At 50.5% G+C, this 21,793-nt stretch overlaps 1 protein-coding gene across 1 annotated transcript in view; it reads right to left on the reverse strand.

Moving 5' to 3' along the window:
- Positions 1–108: 108 nt before the first annotated feature.
- LOC102014707 overlaps positions 109–21,793 on the reverse strand; it is a 45,038-nt gene continuing 23,353 nt past the window's right edge. Inside the window, 14 exon segments of the mRNA XM_013507201.1 lie at positions 109–986; positions 1,060–1,214; positions 1,366–1,444; positions 1,697–1,781; positions 1,990–2,090; positions 2,178–2,230; positions 2,233–2,953; positions 4,138–4,250; positions 4,620–4,751; positions 4,847–4,958; positions 5,103–5,141; positions 5,804–5,871; positions 5,973–6,090; positions 6,265–6,504. Coding sequence (XP_013362655.1) covers positions 957–986; positions 1,060–1,214; positions 1,366–1,444; positions 1,697–1,781; positions 1,990–2,090; positions 2,178–2,230; positions 2,233–2,953; positions 4,138–4,250; positions 4,620–4,751; positions 4,847–4,958; positions 5,103–5,141; positions 5,804–5,871; positions 5,973–6,090; positions 6,265–6,504 — 2,046 coding nt within the window. The 3' untranslated portion in view covers positions 109–956.

A 21,793-nucleotide genomic window follows, 5' to 3' on the forward strand; every position in this document is an offset into this window, starting at 1 on the left:
TGCCGTGCAAGGGCCTTGTGGCCCGGGTGCCGCCTGCCCCGCGTCTGGCACAAGTCCTGAAGCAGCCGGGAAGGACGGTGAGCGGACGGAGAAATAATAAAGCTGAGAGACGTTAGCTGAGGTCAGTGGAGCCTCTCTCTGAGGGGAGGGAGGGACTGCTCCGCCGCCTACGCGCGTTTATTGACCGTCTCGGGAGGGTGATGGCAGCTCCAGCTCCTCCGTCCGGCAGCTCTGCACGCAGGCCCGAGCACCCCGTTCTGAGCTGGCAGCCCGTTTTCGGGGCTCGCCTCGTGTGAGATCTATCTCCAGCTTCAGCCCCTCCCTACACCGCCCAGCGCGGTCCTCTCCAAGGCGGCGTGGGAGGAAAAGCACCGAATCCACAGGGGCACGGGAGACGGGCCCACGGCAGGCGCGCACGGCGCAGCAGGAAGCGCGGCCGGGCAGGACGCGGACGCTCCTGGAGCCGGGCCTGTCTCCCCCGTGGGGTCCAGCAGTGGGGTAGAAGGTGCAGGGGACCGAGGCCCCCTTCTCTGGGCTGAGGCGAGAAGAGGGGTGTGGGAACAGGAGTGGCGTGCGGGGCGGGGAAGGGCAGCTTCCCACTCAGTGTCTCGGTGATGGACACAGGGTCCCCGCGCATCTTCAGGAAGGGCAGAGGCAGGGTGGGGCTCGCCTGGGGAAGGTGGGTGCCATGGTGGGGCGGGGGGCTGCTGCTCTCTCCAAGGCAGGCAGGGAGCTGACCCCAGGCCCCCCTGAGCGGCAGGAGTCCCAGCGGGAGCTGCCCTGGGGACCCTCTGCTCCTGAGGGACACGCTGAATCCGCTCCTGCTGGCTTCGCCGTGCAGCCCTGGACCCCGCACCTGCTGGCTCTGGGGAACAGGCGTGGACCCTGAAAGCTGCACACGGGATCCTCCATCTCAGGCACGGGAGGGACCAGGACACGCAGTGTTGTGGCCCCCGTCAGGGCGGCCCCGCCTTCTCCCGGTGAAACTGTGGGCGCAGGAAGAGGCCGTGAGAAACCGCATCTGGGCCGGGCCCCGGGGACGGAGAGCCCCAGCCTGACCTTCCGCAGTGCGGCGAACGCGGCGCCAAAGGCGGCTTTGACCTCCACGCGGTCCCGGATCCAGGCCGGCAGCTTTGCCAGGACAGCGGGCTGGGCGTACCGCTGGTCCAGGAGCACGATGCTGGCGAAGTCCCTCTGGTGCCGGATGGCCCTGCCTGGGGACGCAGCAGGGCTCCAGGTGAAAGCTGCCTTCCCTTGCCCACACCGCACATCCTGTGCCCCTCCCCCCAGCCAGGTCAGCTCTCCCCTTCCGGTCACCCGCTCCCGGCCAGCCGTCCATCCGAGGGCCAGCACAGCCCCGCTCACCTATGGACTGGTTGACAGCTTTCATGCACAGATTCTCCACCAGCGCCTTCCCCGGGGACACCCGCCCTGGGCTCCTAGGCTGCGACGGGAAGGGAGACATGAACAGAAGTGTCTGTTACCTCCTGCCCCGGGGGAGACCCAGGTCCCGGGCCCAGGTCAGCAGGTGTGACAGGTAGCCTCGTGGGAAAGCCAGCAGGGCGGGGTGCGCCTCCCACCTCTGCCGTGGACAGGCAGTGTCAGCACAGGGCCGAGGCACAGATCTCAGTCCCGGCCCCGGGGTGACGCCTTCTCACCCCCAGCCCCCAGCCCTCTGCAGCCCGGCGGGACTCACAAGGCACTGGTCCAAGTAGGCCATCTTCTCCTGTAGCTCGGGAGACCTGACGTTGGGGTAGGGCATGCCCACCATCACCACGCACCTGGGAGGACGGGCGAGGTGACGCCGCGGGCTCGGTCACCCCCACGCCCAGCCGGACCCAGCCCTGGCCAGCGCGTGGGATCCCCAGGCGGCCTCATTTCCTGTGTCGCCTGCCCCTCCCTCCCACTCCCCGGGCTCCACACAGACCGGAGGCAGGAGGCCGAGGCAGGGCGCAGGGTCTCGGCCCCTGCAGGGAAGAGCGCACTCACCGGCCCAGGTCATCGGAGAAGTTGATCCCTTCGCTCATCTTCCCTCCCACCACAGACAGGAGCAGGGCCCCGGTCACCGGGCCTCCCGCCTGGTGACAGCTCTGTGGACAGACCCCACCCCGAGCGCTGAAGCAGGGCCCGGAAGACGCCAGCCCACGTGGTCCCCGCACCCGGCCTCTGTCCCTCACCTTAATGCACCTGGAGTATGCCGCCAGCACCTGCTCCACCTGGCTGGCTTTCTTGGGTTCTTAGGGAGGGAGAGACAGCATCCCAGAAAAGGGCCGAGGATTGTGAGGTCTCCCGTCTGCACTGTGTGGACAGCCCTTCTTAGGGCATTCATCCTTGGGGGTCCCTTTGGCCAGGACCCAGAGACCGGAGATGGACATGGTGCGGGTGAGGGACCAGGAGAAGTGGAACCATCTGGGTTTAGGGAGCGTGAGGACTCCAGCCGGAGCTCTGGGGGCACTGCCAACCTGGGAGGGTGTGTGCCAGGCAAAGGGCCACTCACCTTTTTCCTGACAGCGAGGCCAGCCAGCAGGTTACTCTTGTCCCAGTGGGCAAGGACCTGGCGCTGGTACTCGTTTCTAATAAGAAACCAAATGTTCACTGAGCAGCCAGATATCACAGACACTGTTTTGTTGTCACTGAACACACACTTATTTACTCCGCCACGCCCCATCTGCCCTGAGAAAGGTACAAGGGCAAATAAGTTAACTCTTTGATTCTGACTCAGGAATATCAATACCCACTCATGCTTTTCAAAACGCATGTCCTGGGTGTCCCTGCCACGTGGCCCATGCAGTGACAGTCGGGAGCGAGCGGGCGCCCTGGCACCAAGGGCCACGTGCCGCCCTCCACTGAGACGTCGCTCTGTTGTGCGTGAACATAAGGAGACATCGGGCCGGGTCCCGCCGACAGGATCAGGAGGGCAGGCAGGGGCTTCCCATGCTGATTTTGAGAAAATCTGATCGGCAAAGCAGAGAACTTTGAGGCACAGGAGAAATAAAAATCTAGAAATCTGGAAATAAAAAACAGCCTGACAGCGGTGCCTGCAGCAGGCAGCAGAGGCTGAGGACGGCCCTCGGGAGCCCGGCAGCACAGCGCGTCTGCAGTGCGCAGCTGGGAAAGAGCTCCGGGCAGAGACTCGCGCACTTACACTGTTCAGAGCAGAGAGAGACCGGGAGCCAGGACAGCTCAGGAGGAGGGGAGGGTCTAGGGAAGGTAACCGCGGGCAGAGCCCGGGGGATGTTCTGGCCGGGGTCTGGATGTCCCCCAAAGCCCCATGCTGTCATGGGGGCGTTTTCAGAGGTGCTGAATCTAGCGTGTGACTGAGTCACGGTGCGATGCTTGGTTTAAGGCTGGGTGGTTACTCAATCAATCCGCTGATTGGTCGGCCCCGCGCTAACCCAGCGCACCGCGAGAGCACAAGGGACAGGAAGAGGCTGTCTTCTCCCGCCTTGCTTGCTTTTGCTGTCTTCTGCTTGCCACGAGCCGGTTCTCTCCCGAGCTGCTGCTCTGCCCAGCCACCCTGCCTGGGACCCGCTGATTACGGGCCGAAACCTCTACACACTGAGCTCAACAAAGCTTTCCCCTTAACTCTGGGAGTTGTGTGTCAGCAGTGAGGGAAAAAAGACGGGGGAGGAAGTTTATCCCTGCTGAGGAGGAAGGTACTCGTGGCGTTTTGCTTCTGAGTGAAAAGCAAACCGTACTAGCGAGTACAGGTAATTCCATCTTTGTTTTTAAAATACGCACACACCTGTGAAACAACCCCAGAAAGGCCACTGCCACAACGTACAACATCATTCATCTCTGCATGAAATCATGACCTACCCCCGCCACCCCCACCCAGCAGCTCTTCTCCCTGCTTCCTACCCTGAAACCTAAGGAATCCGCACTAGGACAAGCTCAGAGGGCTGGCACCTCCCTGGTGGGGCAGGAAGGGTCCTCAGGGGGGCTCCCAGCTCTGGGACACAGAATGGCTGGGTGAAGCCTCTGCAGGGCCACCTAGTGGACACTGCTGGGCCTGCGTGTGCCACCTCGGGTTGGGGACCAGGAGGACAGACAGGCAGGACACCTGACTGACGCTGCATCCTTACCCTGATCGACCCCAGCACCTGGGGCACCAGAGGCTGGGGCTGGGGTCCTTACCGGCTGCATGGTGCCACCTGCAATGACCACCGCCCGGCATTCCTTCACCACCTGGGCAAAGTGCACAGCTGGATTCAGGAGCAAGAATTTGAGGCTGCTCTGGCTGAGGCTGCCTGAAACGGGGACAGACAGGGAGGGGTCAGCCTGGGCACCGGGCTCCCGGGTGCCGCGCACGACACGCACGGGCTGGCACGGGGAGTCCAGCCCCACCTTCCCTCCGGGATGAGCGCCAAGGTAGACAGTGCTGCCATCTCCCTCACAGACAGACAGACACAGAGACAGACAGACCGACACACACACACACACACCCAGGTGCATAGAGAGAAACGGGTCCAGGTCACACAGCCTGAAGGCAACTTCCTGCCCTTAGGGCCACGGCCCATCGGTCGCCCATTGCACACTTCTCCCTGCTAAGGCGGGCAGGGGTGGGATGCGCCCGAGCCCCTCCACCGTCCCAGGTGCGGCTCCCTGCTGCGCGGTACCTTGGCGGCTCAGGATGACCCTGCCGTCCTGGCTGGCGGTGGTGAGGGCCGCGAGGAAGCCTTCGATGTGCATCAGCGGGGAAGCGGCCCGCGTGGCCCCGACCTCGGCCTCCTCCAGGGGCGCGGCGGGCGCTGTGCAGGCGGGAGGACGGAGGACAGGACCTGTGTGAGGTCGGGCGCAGCACCGCCCGGGCCTGCAGCCAGCTCGGCCTCCTGCCCTGACTCACCCTCGCTCACCGCGGGCTGCACGCTCTGCAGGAAGCGCTGGAGCCCGGCCAGCCCGGACGGCTCCCGGGGCGGCGGGAGGACGGCGCCGTAGCGTTCCGTGAAGCCGCAGAGCTGGCGGAGAGGAGAGAGGGTGGCAGCGTGACACAGGACTCCACACAGCTGCAGCCCGTGCCGCCCCAGCCTGAGGAGCAGACACGGACGAGCTGGGGACCCCGAGGCAGAAGACCGGGCAGGGAGGCCGGGCAGGGGCCGCACCTTCCTGCTGACCTTGCTCCTCTCGCAGTACCGCTGCACCTGCAAGGGAGACGGGGTGAGGAGGGGGCACTGTGACCCGCACTTCAGAGACAGGGCTGGCCACGGGCTGGGGACCCTGTGCGCGTGGGACTCGGGGCAGAAAGGAGGCAGGTGACTCAGTTTCCAGCAGTGACCTAAAGGGGACGTCGCGAAAAGCTGGCCCGCAGGAGAAGGCAGCAGGAAGGGGCACTGCGGGGCGCTGGCTCGGGCAGCGGGGCGCGGCGCTGTCCTGCGGCCCCCACCCGTGCCCCTCCCGGAACACAGTGAGTCCTCCGCACAGAGGCAGCTGACACTGCAGTCGCTGGGCTGTGATTCGAGCGACAGTGGCCGCACACCCCGCGGGAGAGCCGGACAGTTCTTAGGCTGCGCTCCGACCCGAGGCTCCAGGGCGAGACGGAAGAGGGGAGGGGAGGACCCGCGGGCTCCACTGTGCCCGAGGTCCCAGAGAGGCTCTCTTCCCACCAAGCCATCCGAGCCCGGCGCCGGAGCGAAGGTCACTTTGTTCCTCGGTGTACACTGCTTCAAGGGCCCCGTACTCTCCTGCGTCTGACTGCTTGGTGACTGGGGACTCTGCTTTTATTCCTTTTTCGATCGTAGGCAGCGGCTGCTGCAGCTGGCACTAAGGACGGGTGATGTGCCAGGGCCGAAGGGTGGCGCTCTACCTTAAACAGGTTGATGCTGTCCACCTGGTTCTGGAAGAGGAAGTGGTTGATGGTCTTCAGCTCTGTCCCTGAAAGCAGACAATGAGCCTGGGAGCCTGCTCCGGAGCCCGGCTTTCGGTGCCGCAGTGACAGCAGCTCCGGTCATCTGGGCCGCTGAGCACCCCCTCACCTGTCTTCAAGAGGCTCTTGGTGTTGGGGTTCCGCTTGATGTTCCCTAAGGGTGAAATAAACAGGTCAGAGTGCCCCCACTTCTTTGCCTTCTCATCATCCCCAAGATGCTCACTGGACTACGCATTCCCATCTCAAAGTGCTCTGGTGCCTGGTTTGCTTTTGATCATTTACAGCAGGCAAAGAACGCACGGAGAGGGCAGGAGGCTGCAGGTTGCCTCAAGGGCCAGACACACACGGAAGCCATTTCCTTCCTCCCACGCCTCCTCCCGGGCAGGGCAGAGGCCCCCCACTGTGTGCGGTGCAGGGAGCAGACCGCAGCAGCTGAGCGCCGTGTGCGGGGCAGGATCCCTCTGCAGAACCCCACTGGCTCCTCGACACACAACCAGGCCAGGGGTCCGCAGCGGGACCACGCAAGAAGCACGGGCTCTCCGCCCAGTCACCCAATAGGATCCAGGGTTCAAAGGCACAGGCTGCTGCCCGCATGGGACAAATGAAACTGGCCGTGCAAGGGCGCTGGGCATGCTGCAGGACTGCGACCCGGTCACAAAATGTCACGCTTTGTCATGCACGGAGAAGAGTGTGCTGGAGGAAAGGGCACACAGGGGCCGCGGGTGTAGCTCAGTAGTGCAGCGCCTGCCTGGCGAGTGCAAGGTCCTGAGTTTGATTCCTGCAGCAAAACAAACAAAAAAGAAAGGATACAGAATATGGGCAAATGAACTAGGCTGTAAGGTCAGCCTGCTCGATTACACAAAGGAGAATTTCACAGATCAAAGACGGAAACAGCTGATGCCACAGAAGATCTCAGGGTCCCCACTGGCATTCAAGGAAAGCCTTGCATGTTCTTTCCTCCTTTAACTGCCATTTTTGGGACTGCCATTTTTGGGACTGGTTTTTCTATTTTGCTTCCCATAGCTCAATTTTGGAAGTAATTTTTCTAAGATATTTGATAAGTCTATCTCTTCTCAGTATGTAAATATTTAAGTCTAAAACCCATTCTACTAATACATCTTCATGCTATTAGTCTCTACAATACCGTACAGCTGTCAGATGGCAATGTATATAGAAATTAAGTGATTGCTGCATGTCCAGGAAGATGGTGGAGTGGGGAGCAGCAGAGAAACAGCCTCTCCAGTAGTTGGAATCTGGATGCTGGAAAACAGCAATGTGAAGAAGAGGAGGAGGAGGGAAGTGGGTCTGCGGGATTCAGAGAGGATCTGAAGTGAGAATTAGAGCCCAGGGGGAGAGTGGAGAGGGGACACAGCGCAGAACAGGGAGGTTGCCAGCAGTGCTTTCTCCCTGAGCCCACACTTATCGCGTAGGAGGGGCAGATGAACCCACAGAGGCACAGTGACTACTGGCGACCCCAGAGGCCTCCACGGAGAAACACAGTAGTGGAACAGAGCAGTGGATGTTGTGGACTGCGGTGGCTGGTGAGGAATTCCTTCCTCCTTCAAGGCTGGAGGAAGATTACACAGGCTGTGGGAACTGGTGAAGAAAATGGGAAGGAAGGAAGGAAGGAAGGAAAGAAAGAAAGAGAAAGGAAGAAAGAAAGAAAGATAGAAAGAGGGACAGGAACAGAAGAAAAGAAAAAACTAGAAACATCCACAATAATTTGAAGAGGCAGGATCTTACAAGAGAATGAAAACACAAAAGCCAGCTACAACTGGAAGACATGTCTGAGAAGTGGACAATTCCTAAGGGTTCTTGACACTAGCTGTAAGGTTTTTCTTTTGGCATAAAAAGGAAGCTTTTCTTGTGCACATCAGAGGGCTGCAGGAGAATGAAAGAATCCTCTGAGGCAGAAGCAGGGAGACAAAGAATTTATTGAGCTGGTGTCTTGGTTAATCTCTTGTTGTGGGGACAAAATACTTAACACCCAGAATTAAAGGGAGAAAGGTTTATTTAGCTCACAGTTTGTGGAGATTTCAGTCCATACTTGGCTGGCTCCACGGCAGGGTGGCACATGGCAGAGGGCAACAGCTCATACTGGCTAAACACAGCAAAAAGCAAGAGCAAAAATGGAGGAGCGGCAGCAAGCAGCTGCTTTCCCTTCCTTATATTGTATGCAAACTATCTGCTCCAGGACAGGTGTAGCGCTCACACTAATGCTCTTAGCTATGAGCCTCTGTACAAATGAAAACAAAGTTAAACACTTCCAACATTAAGTGGCACAAGGTAACATTACCATTCCAAAAGTTACAAATGGTGGTACAGAACACTGGGACCAAAGTATGTACAAAATCCAGCAAGGCTAACATTATATCCTGTAGTTCCATGTGGAACATCTGAAGCAATCTGTGGCACATTGTGAGCTCCAAAGGGCTTGCACGAGTCCACCCTTATGGCACTTCTGATGGTTGCAGCTCCCATGGCTTCTCTCTTAGGCCCTCCTTGCAGCTTTCCTTAGACAATCCATGTTTCTGGCTTGTCCAAAATTCTGCAGTCCCTAATGCACCTTTTGCTTCACACTCACAGCTTCACACACTGCCCTTTCAGGGGCACACTGCCTGGCCTCTCAGGGCTTCTGAAATTGAGGTGGAAGCCTTCTTAACCTCAGAACTCTTGCATTCTCCATGCATCTAAAAGCAGTGCCACATAGATGATGCCAAGGTCTGCTGCCACCTGGAGCAGTAGCCAAGCTTTCCTCTCTCTTGGCCATAGGGGTTGAGTGCCTGGGTCACTGGACACTCTGAATACAGTTCTCAGGAACAAATTCTCCATGCTGCTGCTTTTCTGGAAACCTGGTATGGCCATTGCTGCCATTCTGGAACATGGCACTTTGTGGCTTTCTCCTAAAAGCAAAGTCTTTAATCTTTGCAGGTTTGAGGCTGCAAAGGGTGGAGACTTGCTGCTTCTTGTGATACCCTCAGGCCATCTTTTATATTCTCCTGTTCTTTCTCAGCCATGGAGATCTCCTCAGCTCTATCTTTGCAGTAGCTTTACTGGAGCTTCCTTTCTGGCAAAACTCACAACATTTTAAATCACCCCGCTGGGCTCTTTGCTTTTGATTCTCAACATAAATCTCGCTAAAAGCCCCCAACAATAGCCATGCCACCACCTCAACTTTTGACTGCCTTCAAATTTCTTTTGCCAGATTAATTGGTCCACCACCCTGAATCTCACTGTCAAGTGAAGTCTCTGGGCATGAGCAAAAGCAGACAAACTTTCTGCCAAGCCATAACACACATCAACTGGACTCCAACAACCAGTGCAATCCTTCCCAGCAGAAACCTTCCAAACCGTCTTTACTGGCAGGATTTCTATCAGCCTTCTGGTCTTTTGAGCTCTGACAAGAATCTCCCATACACAACAGCTGAAGGCATTCCAGCTCTACTTTTTTTGGTGACATCTCCAAACCTTTCCAAACTCTTCCCACAAGCCATCTCCAGAGACTCTTGAACCACATGGTCAGGTACAGTCACAACAATGACCACACTCTCCTGGTACCAAATTCTGTCTTGGTTACTTCCCTCTTGTTGCTGAGACAAAACATCCACTGCCCAAAATTAAGGAAGGAAAGGTTTATTTAGCTTACAATTTGAGGAAGTTTCAGTCTATAATCAACTGGCTCCAAGGCAGGGTGGCATGGCACAGGGGCAACCCTTCAAAGCAGCACAAGACAGCAAAAGCAGCAAGAGCAAAAAGAGTGGGAGCAGCAGCAAGTAGCCTCTTTCCCTCCCTTATACTGTATGCAAACTACCTGCCCCAGGGCAGGTGTAGCACTCATACCCATAGTCCCAGCATCGGATCATAAATTAATCATAACTTGACAAGCCTCCCCATGACTGCGTGAAGACTTGGGGGAACATCCAGACACAAACCGTAACAGCTGGGTTGGGGGTGGAGTTTACATGGGCAGTTAAGGTGTTTTAATAAACACTGATTGGGGGAGTGTTGGCACACGCGAAAAAAGGGAACAGGAAGTTGAAGCATGTGTAAGGAAGAAGATGGAAGTTAGTCTTGGAGTGACATGTTGTTTTGGACCCTATGCCATGCTGGATCACCGCCATGATGGAAAACATGGGCAGAAACCCATCATTCCTGTCTTTTTGTTGTTAAAGGGGCGAAGACTCTTTCAAATTGCTTCCTGCTGATAGGAGGCATTGTGGTAGCGGTTGTGGTGGTTGTTGGGAGTACAGGTCAGGCACACGTATAAGGTGGTGCCAGTGGTCTCGGCCAGGACAAGGAGCTCATTGGTGGTGAGAACTCATGAAAAAAGTTTTAAAAGGCATGGGGCTATGATTACTAAGACTACTGTCATGGTTAGCGGACCCAGGAGGGAGGAGGAGAGCGGCCCATGATCCAAAGGCGTTGTTCCACCATGACGAATGGGTGGGCCAGTAACCTAATTGTTGGTGTTTTTTATTGAGGTAGCTGCAAATTTTTTTTTTTTTTTTTTTACCTATCCATGATAGGTATAACACCAAGAGGATCCAGAGAAGTACCAGGTAGGGGTCTGACAATGTGGAGAGGGCCAAAGTATTTGGGTTGCCCCACATGTCTGAATGAGAGAAGGATGCTCCTTGACAGCAATAAAAGCTTGTACATAAGGGATCTCTGACTATTTGCCATTGTGATAGCAAAAGTTGTCTAAGTCTTGGAGGATACTGAAATCAAAAGTATCCTCCTCAGGCCAGCAGCTGCCACTATCTAGTTTACACTGAGGCCAGGCTGTTTGGCAATAAAATATTGTTTTGGTTTAACAGTCTCCTGGAGACTTAGGGTGTTTAACTGTTTTAAGAGACACCCAAGTGGAGTGTGTTTTTTGTGTTGGGAAGGAATATTTCCCACTGATGACCAAACTGAAGGTGAGCCAAAGTCTACAAGCTGTCACAACCCCTTGGGAGGTCGTCATCCTCATTGGAGTGGGAGTGAGTCAGAAGTGTCCATCTGCCCCCATAGGCTGTCACAAAGTGGATAGGGAGGTGTCTCACAGGATGTGAGAGAGTCTTGATGTGGGCCCACAATTTTGAGAACACAAGAGAATGAGGCAAGAGCCTCCTGGAGCAGGGAGTGATTCACCTGTGAGAATCGAGGTAGATCGGTATTGGATGAAGGCTGGCAATGGCAAAAGGAGGGATGGAAGAGGAAGGGTGGCTCATTGGCAGGGGGAGCCCAAACTAAGAGGGCAACCTTTATGAGCTACACGCCCTAACTGATCCAAGACACCTCAACAAAATGTAAGGTGTTTTGGTGGAGACCACTACAAAGTGGCTCTGAGCTGGATTTAGTATTAACCAATTGGCTTTCTGTGTTTACCTGTGAATTGTCTGAACCTTAGGCAGTGGACTCATAGTAAATAAGCTTCTGTGAGTCACTGGTCACCCTGGGGCCTGGTTTGGCCTGTGAAGCTGTGATGCCTCAAAGGACAAGATAAGGTCACAGCTGAGGATGTTTGCCGCCAACCCTAATTAACTATAAGGAGACTGCAGCTGCAGGCTCCACACTCCTACAATAAATACCAACCTAAAGATAAGGTAATTTTCCTGATTGACATAATTTACTACTTGGGAAAATTCTCCCAATGTCCTGTGAAATTTCTGTGTTTTTTTGAGTATCCCCCTCCTTTGTTTGAAAACCAAATAAATTTGGGCTGCCCAGAGAAGTCTTTGTCTAAAACTCAGAGAATATTGAATCTGTAAGAGAGTGAGACCCTCCTGGAGCCCTGAAATCATTTCAACTGTCTCATTTATTTAAGCTTTCACTGTCCACTCACTTGGGAGATTGAGGGCCTGATGAGCCTGCAATAACTAAGGGCTATTTAACCCTATAGTGTTTCTTTTGGCACAAATCAGAGATAAGACAGAGATAAAAGGAAGCCTTTATTGTGGGTGCAGAAGGGCTGCAGGAGAATGGAAGAACCCTCTGAGGGGGAGGAAGGAGGGAGACAGAATTTACCCAGCTTGGTTGAGGATAGAGTTCACATGTGCAGGTAAAGTGTCATAACTAATGCTGATTGGGGAAGTGTTGGCACACATGCAAAAAGAGAACAGGAAATTGATGTCAGATTGGGGAAGGAAGAAGAGGGAAGTTAGTCTTGTAGTGACACTTTGTTGTTTTGGACCCTATGCCATGCTAGATCACTGCCATGATGTCTTGGCAGATTTTTTTTTACATGGGCAGAAACCCATCACTAGCAATAAAAATACTTACCATAAATAATTTACAGGCATCAAAGCAGGAATTAAACTGAAATAAGTAAGAGAAAATGAAAAGACACAAAAGCCAGATGCAACCCCTGATTTGTAGCTGCCGTAAGCAAACCCAGGGGGCAACGAGGTGGAACAATTCAAAAGCCACCCACCAGAACTCTGTGAAGTGGTATCAGTGGAAGTAACAAAGCAAATGAGTGAGGCTGCAGAAAAAAATCAAATAAACAATAATTTATCAGACAGCTTTGGAGAGGATGGGCATAATGAAGTGCGTCATCAGTGATTCTAGAGAAGATAAACATAGAAAACATAGAGGAGCTCAGGAAAATGATGGAAACCATAAATGCCCAATATAGGAAAGAAATGAAATCTACAAAACAGATTCAAACAGATGTCTAGGGGATTAAAAATTCCATTGAAACGATACACACCAGAATGAGCCAAAGTGAGGACAGACTATTGGATGTAGGAGACAGAATTTTGGTTAGCAATCATGAAAAGATAGATTTGTTAAAAATATCAAGGGACCATGAAAAGTCAATTCACCAGCTGATGGTACAAAGAAGAATAACATAAAATTGAACAGAGTTAATGAAAAAGCAGGAGATAGTGCAAATGACATAAAAAAAAAAAACCTGTTCACCAAACCAATGGCAGAAAACTTCCCAAACGTGGAAAAAGAATTTGACGAAGAGTAAGTAATGCATACACAAGTCCAATTAGCCATGATTAAAAAAAATCTACCACAATCTGGGCATTCTTGCACACACCTATAATCCCAGCACTCAGGAGGTTGAGGCAGGAGAATCGATGAGTTCAAGGCTGGCCTGGGCTAGCGCATCCAAGGTCAGTCTACACTACAGATTGTGGAGAAGGACACTGTGTAGTTTACCTTTCAATGTATTGCCTATTGGGGCCTTGAGCCTGACCAACCCATATGATTGACTGATTCTGGAGGAGGTCTAGCAAAAGCATTAGTGTAAAAGGAACTGATAGAAGGTAGCTCAGTCTTACCACTTAATTCCATGGGATACAGAAATGACTGGACACACAGTTCACAGTTCAGCTCAATTCCTTTAATTTCAAACTTGGTGGAGAGATGGGGCAGAATTAATGCCCCACTGCAATGCCCATGCCAATTGACTAGTTCTTATTTCTGCGGACCAACTCATGGGCTCCAGGGATTGGTCTGGCCTTAATTGACAGGTAGGATATGATGATAATGCAATTGTCCAGACAAGAACATGTTGTCTCCAAGCATTGGAAAAAATTGCTTCTCCTGGCCAAACTGTTCCCTCTGTGGTTAAGGTCATTCAAAGTTCTAATGAACTTTATGTAGAATTTATAGCTAGATTAATGCAAGTACTTCAAAAAACAGTGCTACAACCTGCTTTGAGAGAAACTTTTTAAAAGCAGGATCATTTGCAGCCCCTTTAAAAGGAAACAACTCTTACACCCCAAAGAATGTTAAATGCTGTGTGTGAGGTAAAATAGGGCTTATGGAAACGGAATGCAGATCAGGAAAACAAAGAACTGAGAGCCAAACAGAACAAAAGTCTAATGCTTCAGAAAACCCCTTACCTTCTAAGGACTGTCCTAGATGTCAGAAAGGATGGCACTGGGCTAGTCAGTGTTGATCAAAATATCACAAAGACAGCAGTCCTTTGATACCACTGGGAAACTTCAGTTCAGGTCCAGCCTGGGGCCCAAGGACAAACAATGTGGGAGTCCTCAGGCATTTCAGCAGTGGCTACAACCATGCTCAAGCATAGTCAATGATCTTTGTGCCGCCACCAGTGGTAGCATAGCACTAGATAGCCCCTCCTTGGAAAATGTTATACCCTGCTTTAGGAGTTCAAAAGCTTAGAACTGGGGTTTATGGGCCTCTACCTGATGGATCTGTTGGTTTGCTTGTGGGAAGAGGTAGTTTGACTTTTAAACGGATTATAGTACAAATGGGGGTGATAGACTCTGACTATAAAGATGAGATACAAGTTATGATGCAGACCTTACACCACATCAAATTGAAGCAGGAGATATTGCAGCCCAGTGATTGCTCCTTCCATATATAAAAGGTCGTGCTGCTGCCATAGAGTGTATAGGGAGTTTTGGAAGCAAGGAGAAAAAGATGTTTGGGCAAATTTTCATACAAGATGAAAGACCTGAGTTACAGCTAAAAATGGAAAAATGTTTATGGTAGACACGTGAGCAGATGTGCCTATAATTTCCTGGCAACACTGGCCTAAGCTGTGGCCTACCACGAAGGATCCTACAATTTTCTCTGGCGTTGGAACAATGACGGGTGTTCACCAAAGCATTAACATTCTTCAAATTTCTGGTTCAGAAGGACAAACATGTACTTTAAAACCATATGTTGCTGATATAGCAGTGAACTTATGCGGAAGAGATTCGTTAATATAGTGGAGAGTATATGTAAGCATTTCACATATATCATTTCAGGCAAAGGATATGATGGCCCAAATGCATTGTAATCCCTGTGAAGTTAAAAATTGTATACAAGCTCCTGTCATTTTCAAAGAGAGACATGGTCTAGGACATCCAAATTTAAAATAGAGGCCACTGTAGAAGAGGGCTTTGCTTTACCTTTAAATGGCTTACTAATAAGCCAATTTAGGTTAAGCAGTGGCCTCTTCCAAAGGAAAAATTACAAGCCCTAAGATCATTAGTAGAAGAACAATTGTCACAAGGGCATATTGAGGAATCAGCAAGCACCTGGAATTTCTCTGTATTTGTTATTAAAAAGAAATCAAGTAAATGGAGAATGCTCACAGATCTTAGAAAGATTAATTAGATTACTCAACACATGGGTCCCTTACAGCCTGGACTTTCCTCTCCTGTCATGATACCTAAGAATTGGAAGTTAACTGTTGTAGACCTTAAGGATTGTTTTTCTAGCATTCCATTACAACTGGCTGATTGTGAAAAATTTGCATTTACTGTACCTACTTTTAATAACCAGTGTTAGGTTTTTTGGTGCAAACAAAAGCAAAACAAAGTAAAAATGCCTTTATTATGGGCACAGAGAAGACCACAGCAAGAAGGAGATATGTGGAGCTTCTGAGGGCCTGGCTGTGTGGGGTGGGGCGAAGCTACATAGGGCTAGGCAGGGTGCAGTGTTTAGGGAGTGGTCTGTCTGATGTGATTGGGCCAGAGGTGGGAAAAGGAAATAGGAAGTTGTAAGAGGGAAATAGGAAGTAATCTGACCAAGGAGGAGGCAGGCGAGCTTAGCATACAGCCTCTAGTGGCTGGTGCCAGATTGGCTTGCTGCCATGACGACCTGGCAGAATCTTTATTAAGGTGGAAAACCCATCATTCCCATCTTTTGGTTACAGGGGGTGATGACTCAGACTGCTTCCTGCTGAGTAGGGACGTCGTCATGATAGGGTGTGAGGGGACGACGGGTATCACCTGTCTAGAAGCTGGTGTTGGGGGTTTCTGCAAGTATAATGAGTTCACTGGTGGTGACTGCACAGAACCTGAAATGAATAAAACTACAAAAAAGTTTAAAAAGGTATGGCCCTATGAGTAAACAGGTCATTATCATGGTTAAAGTACCCAGAAGAGGAAGCAAGAAGGATGCCCAGGACCCAAATGTATTGTTGCACCATGACCAATGCGTGGAGGAGGAGTATGTTGTTTTTTTTTTAGCTTCTGGCATTTGCTCTCAAGCCAGGTGCAAGAAATTTTTACCTTGTCCATGACCATCCCAGATTTTTTACAAAATAACAATGTTCTTCTCCCAACATAGCACAGGGGCTGTCCCTGGCTGTCAGGACATTAAGAGTGCATCGGTTTTGAAGTGTCACCACTGCAAGACTATTAATCTGATCTTGAAGTGAGTGTATGACAGATGTTACATCATCTATTCTCTGGTGAAGTTTGAGGGAAAGTTGATGATAAAGTTTCTGGGTATGAACACTCATTCTTATTCCCCCTGCCCCTAGACCAACTGCAAGGACTGGAAGAATGATTGCTCCAATAAGGACTGTGTTAGGTTTCTTTGGTGCAAACAAAAACAGAACAAAGTAAAAAATGTGAGCATGGAGAAGACCACAGCAGGAACGAGGGATGTGTAGGTTCTCTGGGCCTGGCCCAGAGAATAATAGCTATATAGGGTCAGGCTGGGGATGCAGTTCTGTGACGTGGCAGGCAGTGACTGGGCAAACTGGTTAGTGACTGGGCAGGTTAGCGTGATATGGCGGTTAGCGATTGCACAGGCTTGGGGTGGGAGGAGGGAATCAAGATGTTCTTAAAAGGAAGTAGGACAATATAGCTTGACCAGGAGGGCAGGGCTTGCCACAGAGCCTCTTGTCACCATGACGACATAGCAGAATTTTTATAAAAGGTGGAGGACCCATCATTCCCATGTTTTTAATTATAGTGGGTGATGACTCTCTCAAACTGCTTCCGGCTGAATAGGGACTTTGTCATGATAGGGGGCAAGGGGATGCTGGGCATCGTCTACATAGAGGCTGGTATTGGGGTTTTATGCTAGAGCGATGAGTTTCTTGGTGGTGATCATCTGGAGCCTCAAATGAACAAAACTGAAAAAGAAAGTTTAAAAAGGCACGGCCCTCTAAGCAGACAGGTATTATGATTAAAGGACTCATAAGAGGAAGAAGAAAAGGTGCCCAGCATCCAAATGTGTCACTCTACTATGACGATGGTGTGGCAAGGGAGTATGTGTTTTTTAGTTGTTGGTATTTGAGTTTGAGCCAGATGTGAAGACTTTTTACCTTGTCCATGACGATTCTAGATTCATTTACAAAGTAACAGCATTCTTCTCCCAACATAGCACAGGTGCCTCCTTTTTTGGCTGTCAGGACATCAAGAGTGCATTGGCTTTGGAGGGTGACTACTGGTAGGCTATTGATCTGATTTTGAAGTGAGTGTATAGAAGGTGTTATGTCATTTCTTCTTTGGTGAAGTTTGAGGGAGGGTTGATGCTAAGGTTCTTGCACATGGATGCCCATGTCTATTCCCCCTGCCCCTAGACCAACTCCAAAGACTGCAGAAGTGCTCACCCCAGTTAAGTACTGGGACATGGCCCACTCTAGTCTTGTGAGCGAGATGAGTGTCCTGAAGCCGTGACAGGATAGACTCTTTGATGATATCTTGGGAATGTACCATTAAGGCTGGAACCAGGAGGATCACTGTGCACGATCCTGTCCATCTAGGAGGGAGACAAGTATATGCCCCCCCCTCTGCCTCCTATAAACCATCCCTTGGGTGGACAAATGCCCTTGTTCCAGGTGTGTCAAATGTAATGATAGCGGTGGGACAAGTCTTCTAGTTGTAACGAGGTTTTTTTTTTTTTTTTTTTTTTTTTTTTTTTTTTTTAAAAGGGTTTTTTTTTTCTTTTTTTTTTTTTTTTTTTTTTTTTTAACAAGGTGTTTGTGACTTAGGAAATTAGGCAGGTGAGATTGGCCAACACTGTTGTGAGTGATGGAGCACTAAAGTGCCTACAATGGCTGGATTAAGTGGAAAAGACAGGTGTGAAGTGCTTCAGTGTATAGGGGCTAACATATAGCGATCTTATCGATAGGGGATGCAGAGCCAGCATAGTGTGAGGTTTGAGGAATGAGAGTGTCATAAGCATGGGAGAGGAGCTGGGAAATGTGGGGGTTGTTTTTTGGTGTAGGACCATTGGAAGGTAGTGTGAGATGTCAAGAACAGGAAGCAGGGTAATGAGTTGAGTTTTTATAGTTAAGAAGTTGCTGTAAGGTGTCTCAGGAGGTTTTTTTTTTTTTTTTGCCAAAAATAGGTACCACCCCATAGATCTTGGGAGGTAAGAAAGAACAGTTCCCAAGTCTTACCCAAAAATGGGGATTGAAAGTGCCAAAATGAGGGATTGAAAATGTTATTTGCCTGGCACCACCCAGTCTGAAAGCCAAGCTGATATGCATGGATCTGCATCTTTGAGGATGTGTCTATTATGATCAGTAACGATGACTTCACACGCCGGTGCATTGTAATGGAAGACACTGGCACTGATGCATTTGTGTCGGCATATTGTGGTGGGTCAAGGGGTAAGATATATGCCTGCGGGGAAGTAACACATCCTGATGGGAGATCTACATCAGTGATCTCTGTTTTGGATGGCGTCTCCCTTACCCTTACAGAGGGCCCTGTCTCTCCTACCTTCCAAGTCAGCCAGATGGGAACAATCTGACAGTAAGACACCACAAGCTTGATTTTGGGATTTGAGGGAGTAAAGTTGTAGGACCTATTCCTTGGTCATACAGGGAGGACATTATGGTGTAAGCGGGTTGTGGTTGTGTGGCTGAGGATGGATGGAAAAGTGACTTGATCAAGTTCACAGAGCTGCTGGTTGAGGCCAGGAAGTGCTATTCCCCATGTCCTTGAGCATCATATTTCCTGACCCTTCCTCTGTCCACGGTAAGGAAGGCAAAAGAAAAGAGTAAGCTATCCAACTTTAGAATGACGGCATAAAACAATATAGAACAAAAGTAACCACTTTGCTTTCCTGTGGGGGTAACTATGGATCCCATTACCTCAGAAGAGGCACAGGTCAACCACTGTTACCCAACAGGGGAGATGAAATCCCACAGCAACAGATTCACTCAGCACTGCTGAGGACATCGCCTGTCACCACCTCAGACCTCTTCAGGGGGCTCTGTGGGCACGAGCAAGATCTCCGCCCAACTTTTTTTTTCTCCTTCTTTTTGGTCTTTTTGAGACAGGGTCTTGCTATGCAGCCCAGGCTGGTCTCGAACTTGCAACCATCCTCCTGCCTCAGCCTCCCCAGTGCTGGGATTTGTGGTGGTCTCAAGATCCCCGTGGGAAGCCAAGACTCGGAGACTCCAAATTTGGGGAGCAAAGGCTTTATTTCAGGCCTGGCTGACGCAGACTCTTGGGGTCGATCCCGAGAATGTGCGCCTCACAGACTAAGCGCTCTGAATTTAAGCACAAAAACCGCAAAAAGGGAGGAGATGGGGTGAAAGCACAAAAACCACAAGAAGGGAGGGGATGGGGTGATGGGAAAGCAGGTGGCGCTTTGCTCAGTTGCACAAGGACACAACAAGTTTATCAGCAAGGACAGCTGGTTCTTTCATTATGTCCTTTAAGGAAAATATTATTTTGGTCTAACACAACATGTTTATCAGCACAGCATAACAGTCAGGTCACAAAGACTCGAGAGAAATTCCACAGCATAACATGTTTATCATGGCTACTCAGGCGCATACAAAACGGCAATGTAGCGCAAGGTTATAACAAGATTACAGGCGTGTGTCACCAATGCCCGGCTTCTGACCGTTTTTTTGCGGGACTCCGCACCGGGGCTGTGGCCCCCACGATCGAGTGGCGTTCATGAAACACGTTATGAAAGCGCTGAGCATAGATTCCCCAATTCAAGGCCAGACCCCCATGAGCTGCCATCAGGGTCCTAAACACCATGCCAGTTCTCTGAAGGCTCCGCTCTTCTAGTCAGACCTCCTTTCCCATTGGCTTATCGCCCGTCAATCACAAGGTCCCACCCCTCACCCCACAAGTAGCACCCCTTGCTCCCGCAAGCCCCGCTCCTTCCTCTCGACCACCTGTCCCGGGGTCTGACCTTCCTCGACCCTATCCTCGGCTTCCTCAGCTCTGCCACCACTCAGCTCTTCGTTCTCCTCCTCCCCCAGGGCACCCGCAGCGCTGGGTCCAGGCCATAGAGAGAGATCCCGGGACCGCAGTCTGAATTGGAATAGCGCACCTCCTCAGCATCACCTCCTAGCCAACAAGCACACATTGCCACGCCCCCTCTCCACTGCGCCTGCGCACTGGGTAAGGGGGAGGTGTGGCTTTGCATGCCCTGCGTCCCTGCGCATGCCTGGTGTTCTCCCTGTTCTGACTCTCCGGTGCCTGCCGGATGGCAGAGCTGCAGGGGTCCTAAGTACCTGCGATCCGGATCTCAGATCACAACCCCGGCCTTAGAGCAGTGCTCCTGGGACTCTCCGCGCAGTGCAAGCATGCTTGATTAACCCTCTGCCCTTTTTGCTGAACGTAGGCGGCATTGAGCAGTTAGTTGACTTGATCAAGTTACTAGTAAAGAGCGAAGGTTGATTTTAGTATATTGAGTGCTTTATGTGTTTGCCCAATTTTCTGGGAGTGGTTACTCCAATGGTTGTCCTAAAAGCTAAAAATACTGTCCTGTTTTGTACTGTATCTGCGGACACTTGCAGTTCGAGTTCTTTGCCTCCAATTCTTCCCTGTTTCTTCTCTGTCTCTGATCCCAGGTCTGGTTCCCTGTGTGGCAGTGAGTGGGGAAAAGCCTGGTTGGCCTTCTGTCTCAGCCTCACTTTCTTTTATCGAAATGCCCCTGGTGCTCAGCGTTTATCATGACTTTTGCAGAAATTGCCTTGCTTAAAAAGAAATTTTATTATCATATTTGGTTTGGTTAACTAATAGATTTCTCTTGCAGTGGGCATATATATGGATTCTTGTTTTCAAAGAAAAACATCTTAGGAAAAGAAAATGGGTTCTCATAAGAAATGTATGGGTCACCATCGATGGTATCCGGGCAAAGGTGGATTTCAGCCTTCATGAGAAAACAGAATTTACGTTTCGCTACAGGACTGTCTCGGCCTGAACGGGAATATTATTTCAGTCACTGGAAGTGACACACAGCTCCCATGAGTTGGTGGTAGTACAAGCACCTGACTCACTTCCTCTCCAGCTGGAGGAGCTGTGTGATTGTCCAGCAGCAGGCAGGCCTTCCCCCTTCCTCCGCTTTGTTCCTCCTGGCACCCCAGTAGACAGGGGCAGCTTGCTGCAGTGAGCTCCCTGCCTATCCAGCCCCCATTCTCCACCGCAACGTGAGTGCAGCCAGACAGCATGGTTTCCCTTCCCCACTGATTTATGTATAAATGTGTACAACACAGAAACTACTTATACAGATGCATGATTCATATTGACAAAGGATTATTAAACAAGGGTATGTGGAAAGATTCATATAATTATGTATAGGAAAACAGTACTACACACTAATAAGTTTGACACTGAGATAAAATATATATTTAACACCTTGTAGTTTAAATTCAAGAGTATTTGTTATGACTTATGAACTGATTTCTGGAATACTAAAAGACTAATGTGAGAGAAATTCTTAAATGCTTTAGGAAATTCAGAAATATTGATCTATAAATAAAAGTATATTGAAATTTATAACTGTTGAAAATTGAAGTGGAACACAAAATAAAAGGGAATAATAGAATTAAGCACAAATAATAAGATTAGTTGTACAAAAATGGAACAAAATTCAAATAAAATTACAATTAACACATGATAGTTACTGACAGTTACAAGTGTAAGACTATTAAAGAAAGAAGCAATAGTCCTTTATTTATTATATTAAATACCAAACTGTAGCAAATATAAGATTGGAAAGTGCTGGAGAATTGCCTCAGATGCTAGCTTTTAGCAAAAGAATATAATTTTAATTTAAGAAGGGTTTTTTTCTTCCAGAATGTGTTTTACCTTTGAACCCAGGAAGAGAATTTCTCTCTGGGCTTAACAAAATAATGTAGCACTTAGGGGCAAAGATGCAGCCTAGCAACCCTGCACCAGAGGCCAAGATGGAGAAGACCTCCATGGCCACCATGACCTTCCCCTTGGTGCTGTGGTACACGGGGAGGAAGGTGAC

This window comes from Chinchilla lanigera, unplaced genomic scaffold, assembly GCF_000276665.1.
Source record: "Chinchilla lanigera isolate Chin_1 unplaced genomic scaffold, ChiLan1.0 scaffold00123, whole genome shotgun sequence".
Lineage (NCBI taxonomy): Eukaryota > Metazoa > Chordata > Mammalia > Rodentia > Chinchillidae > Chinchilla > Chinchilla lanigera.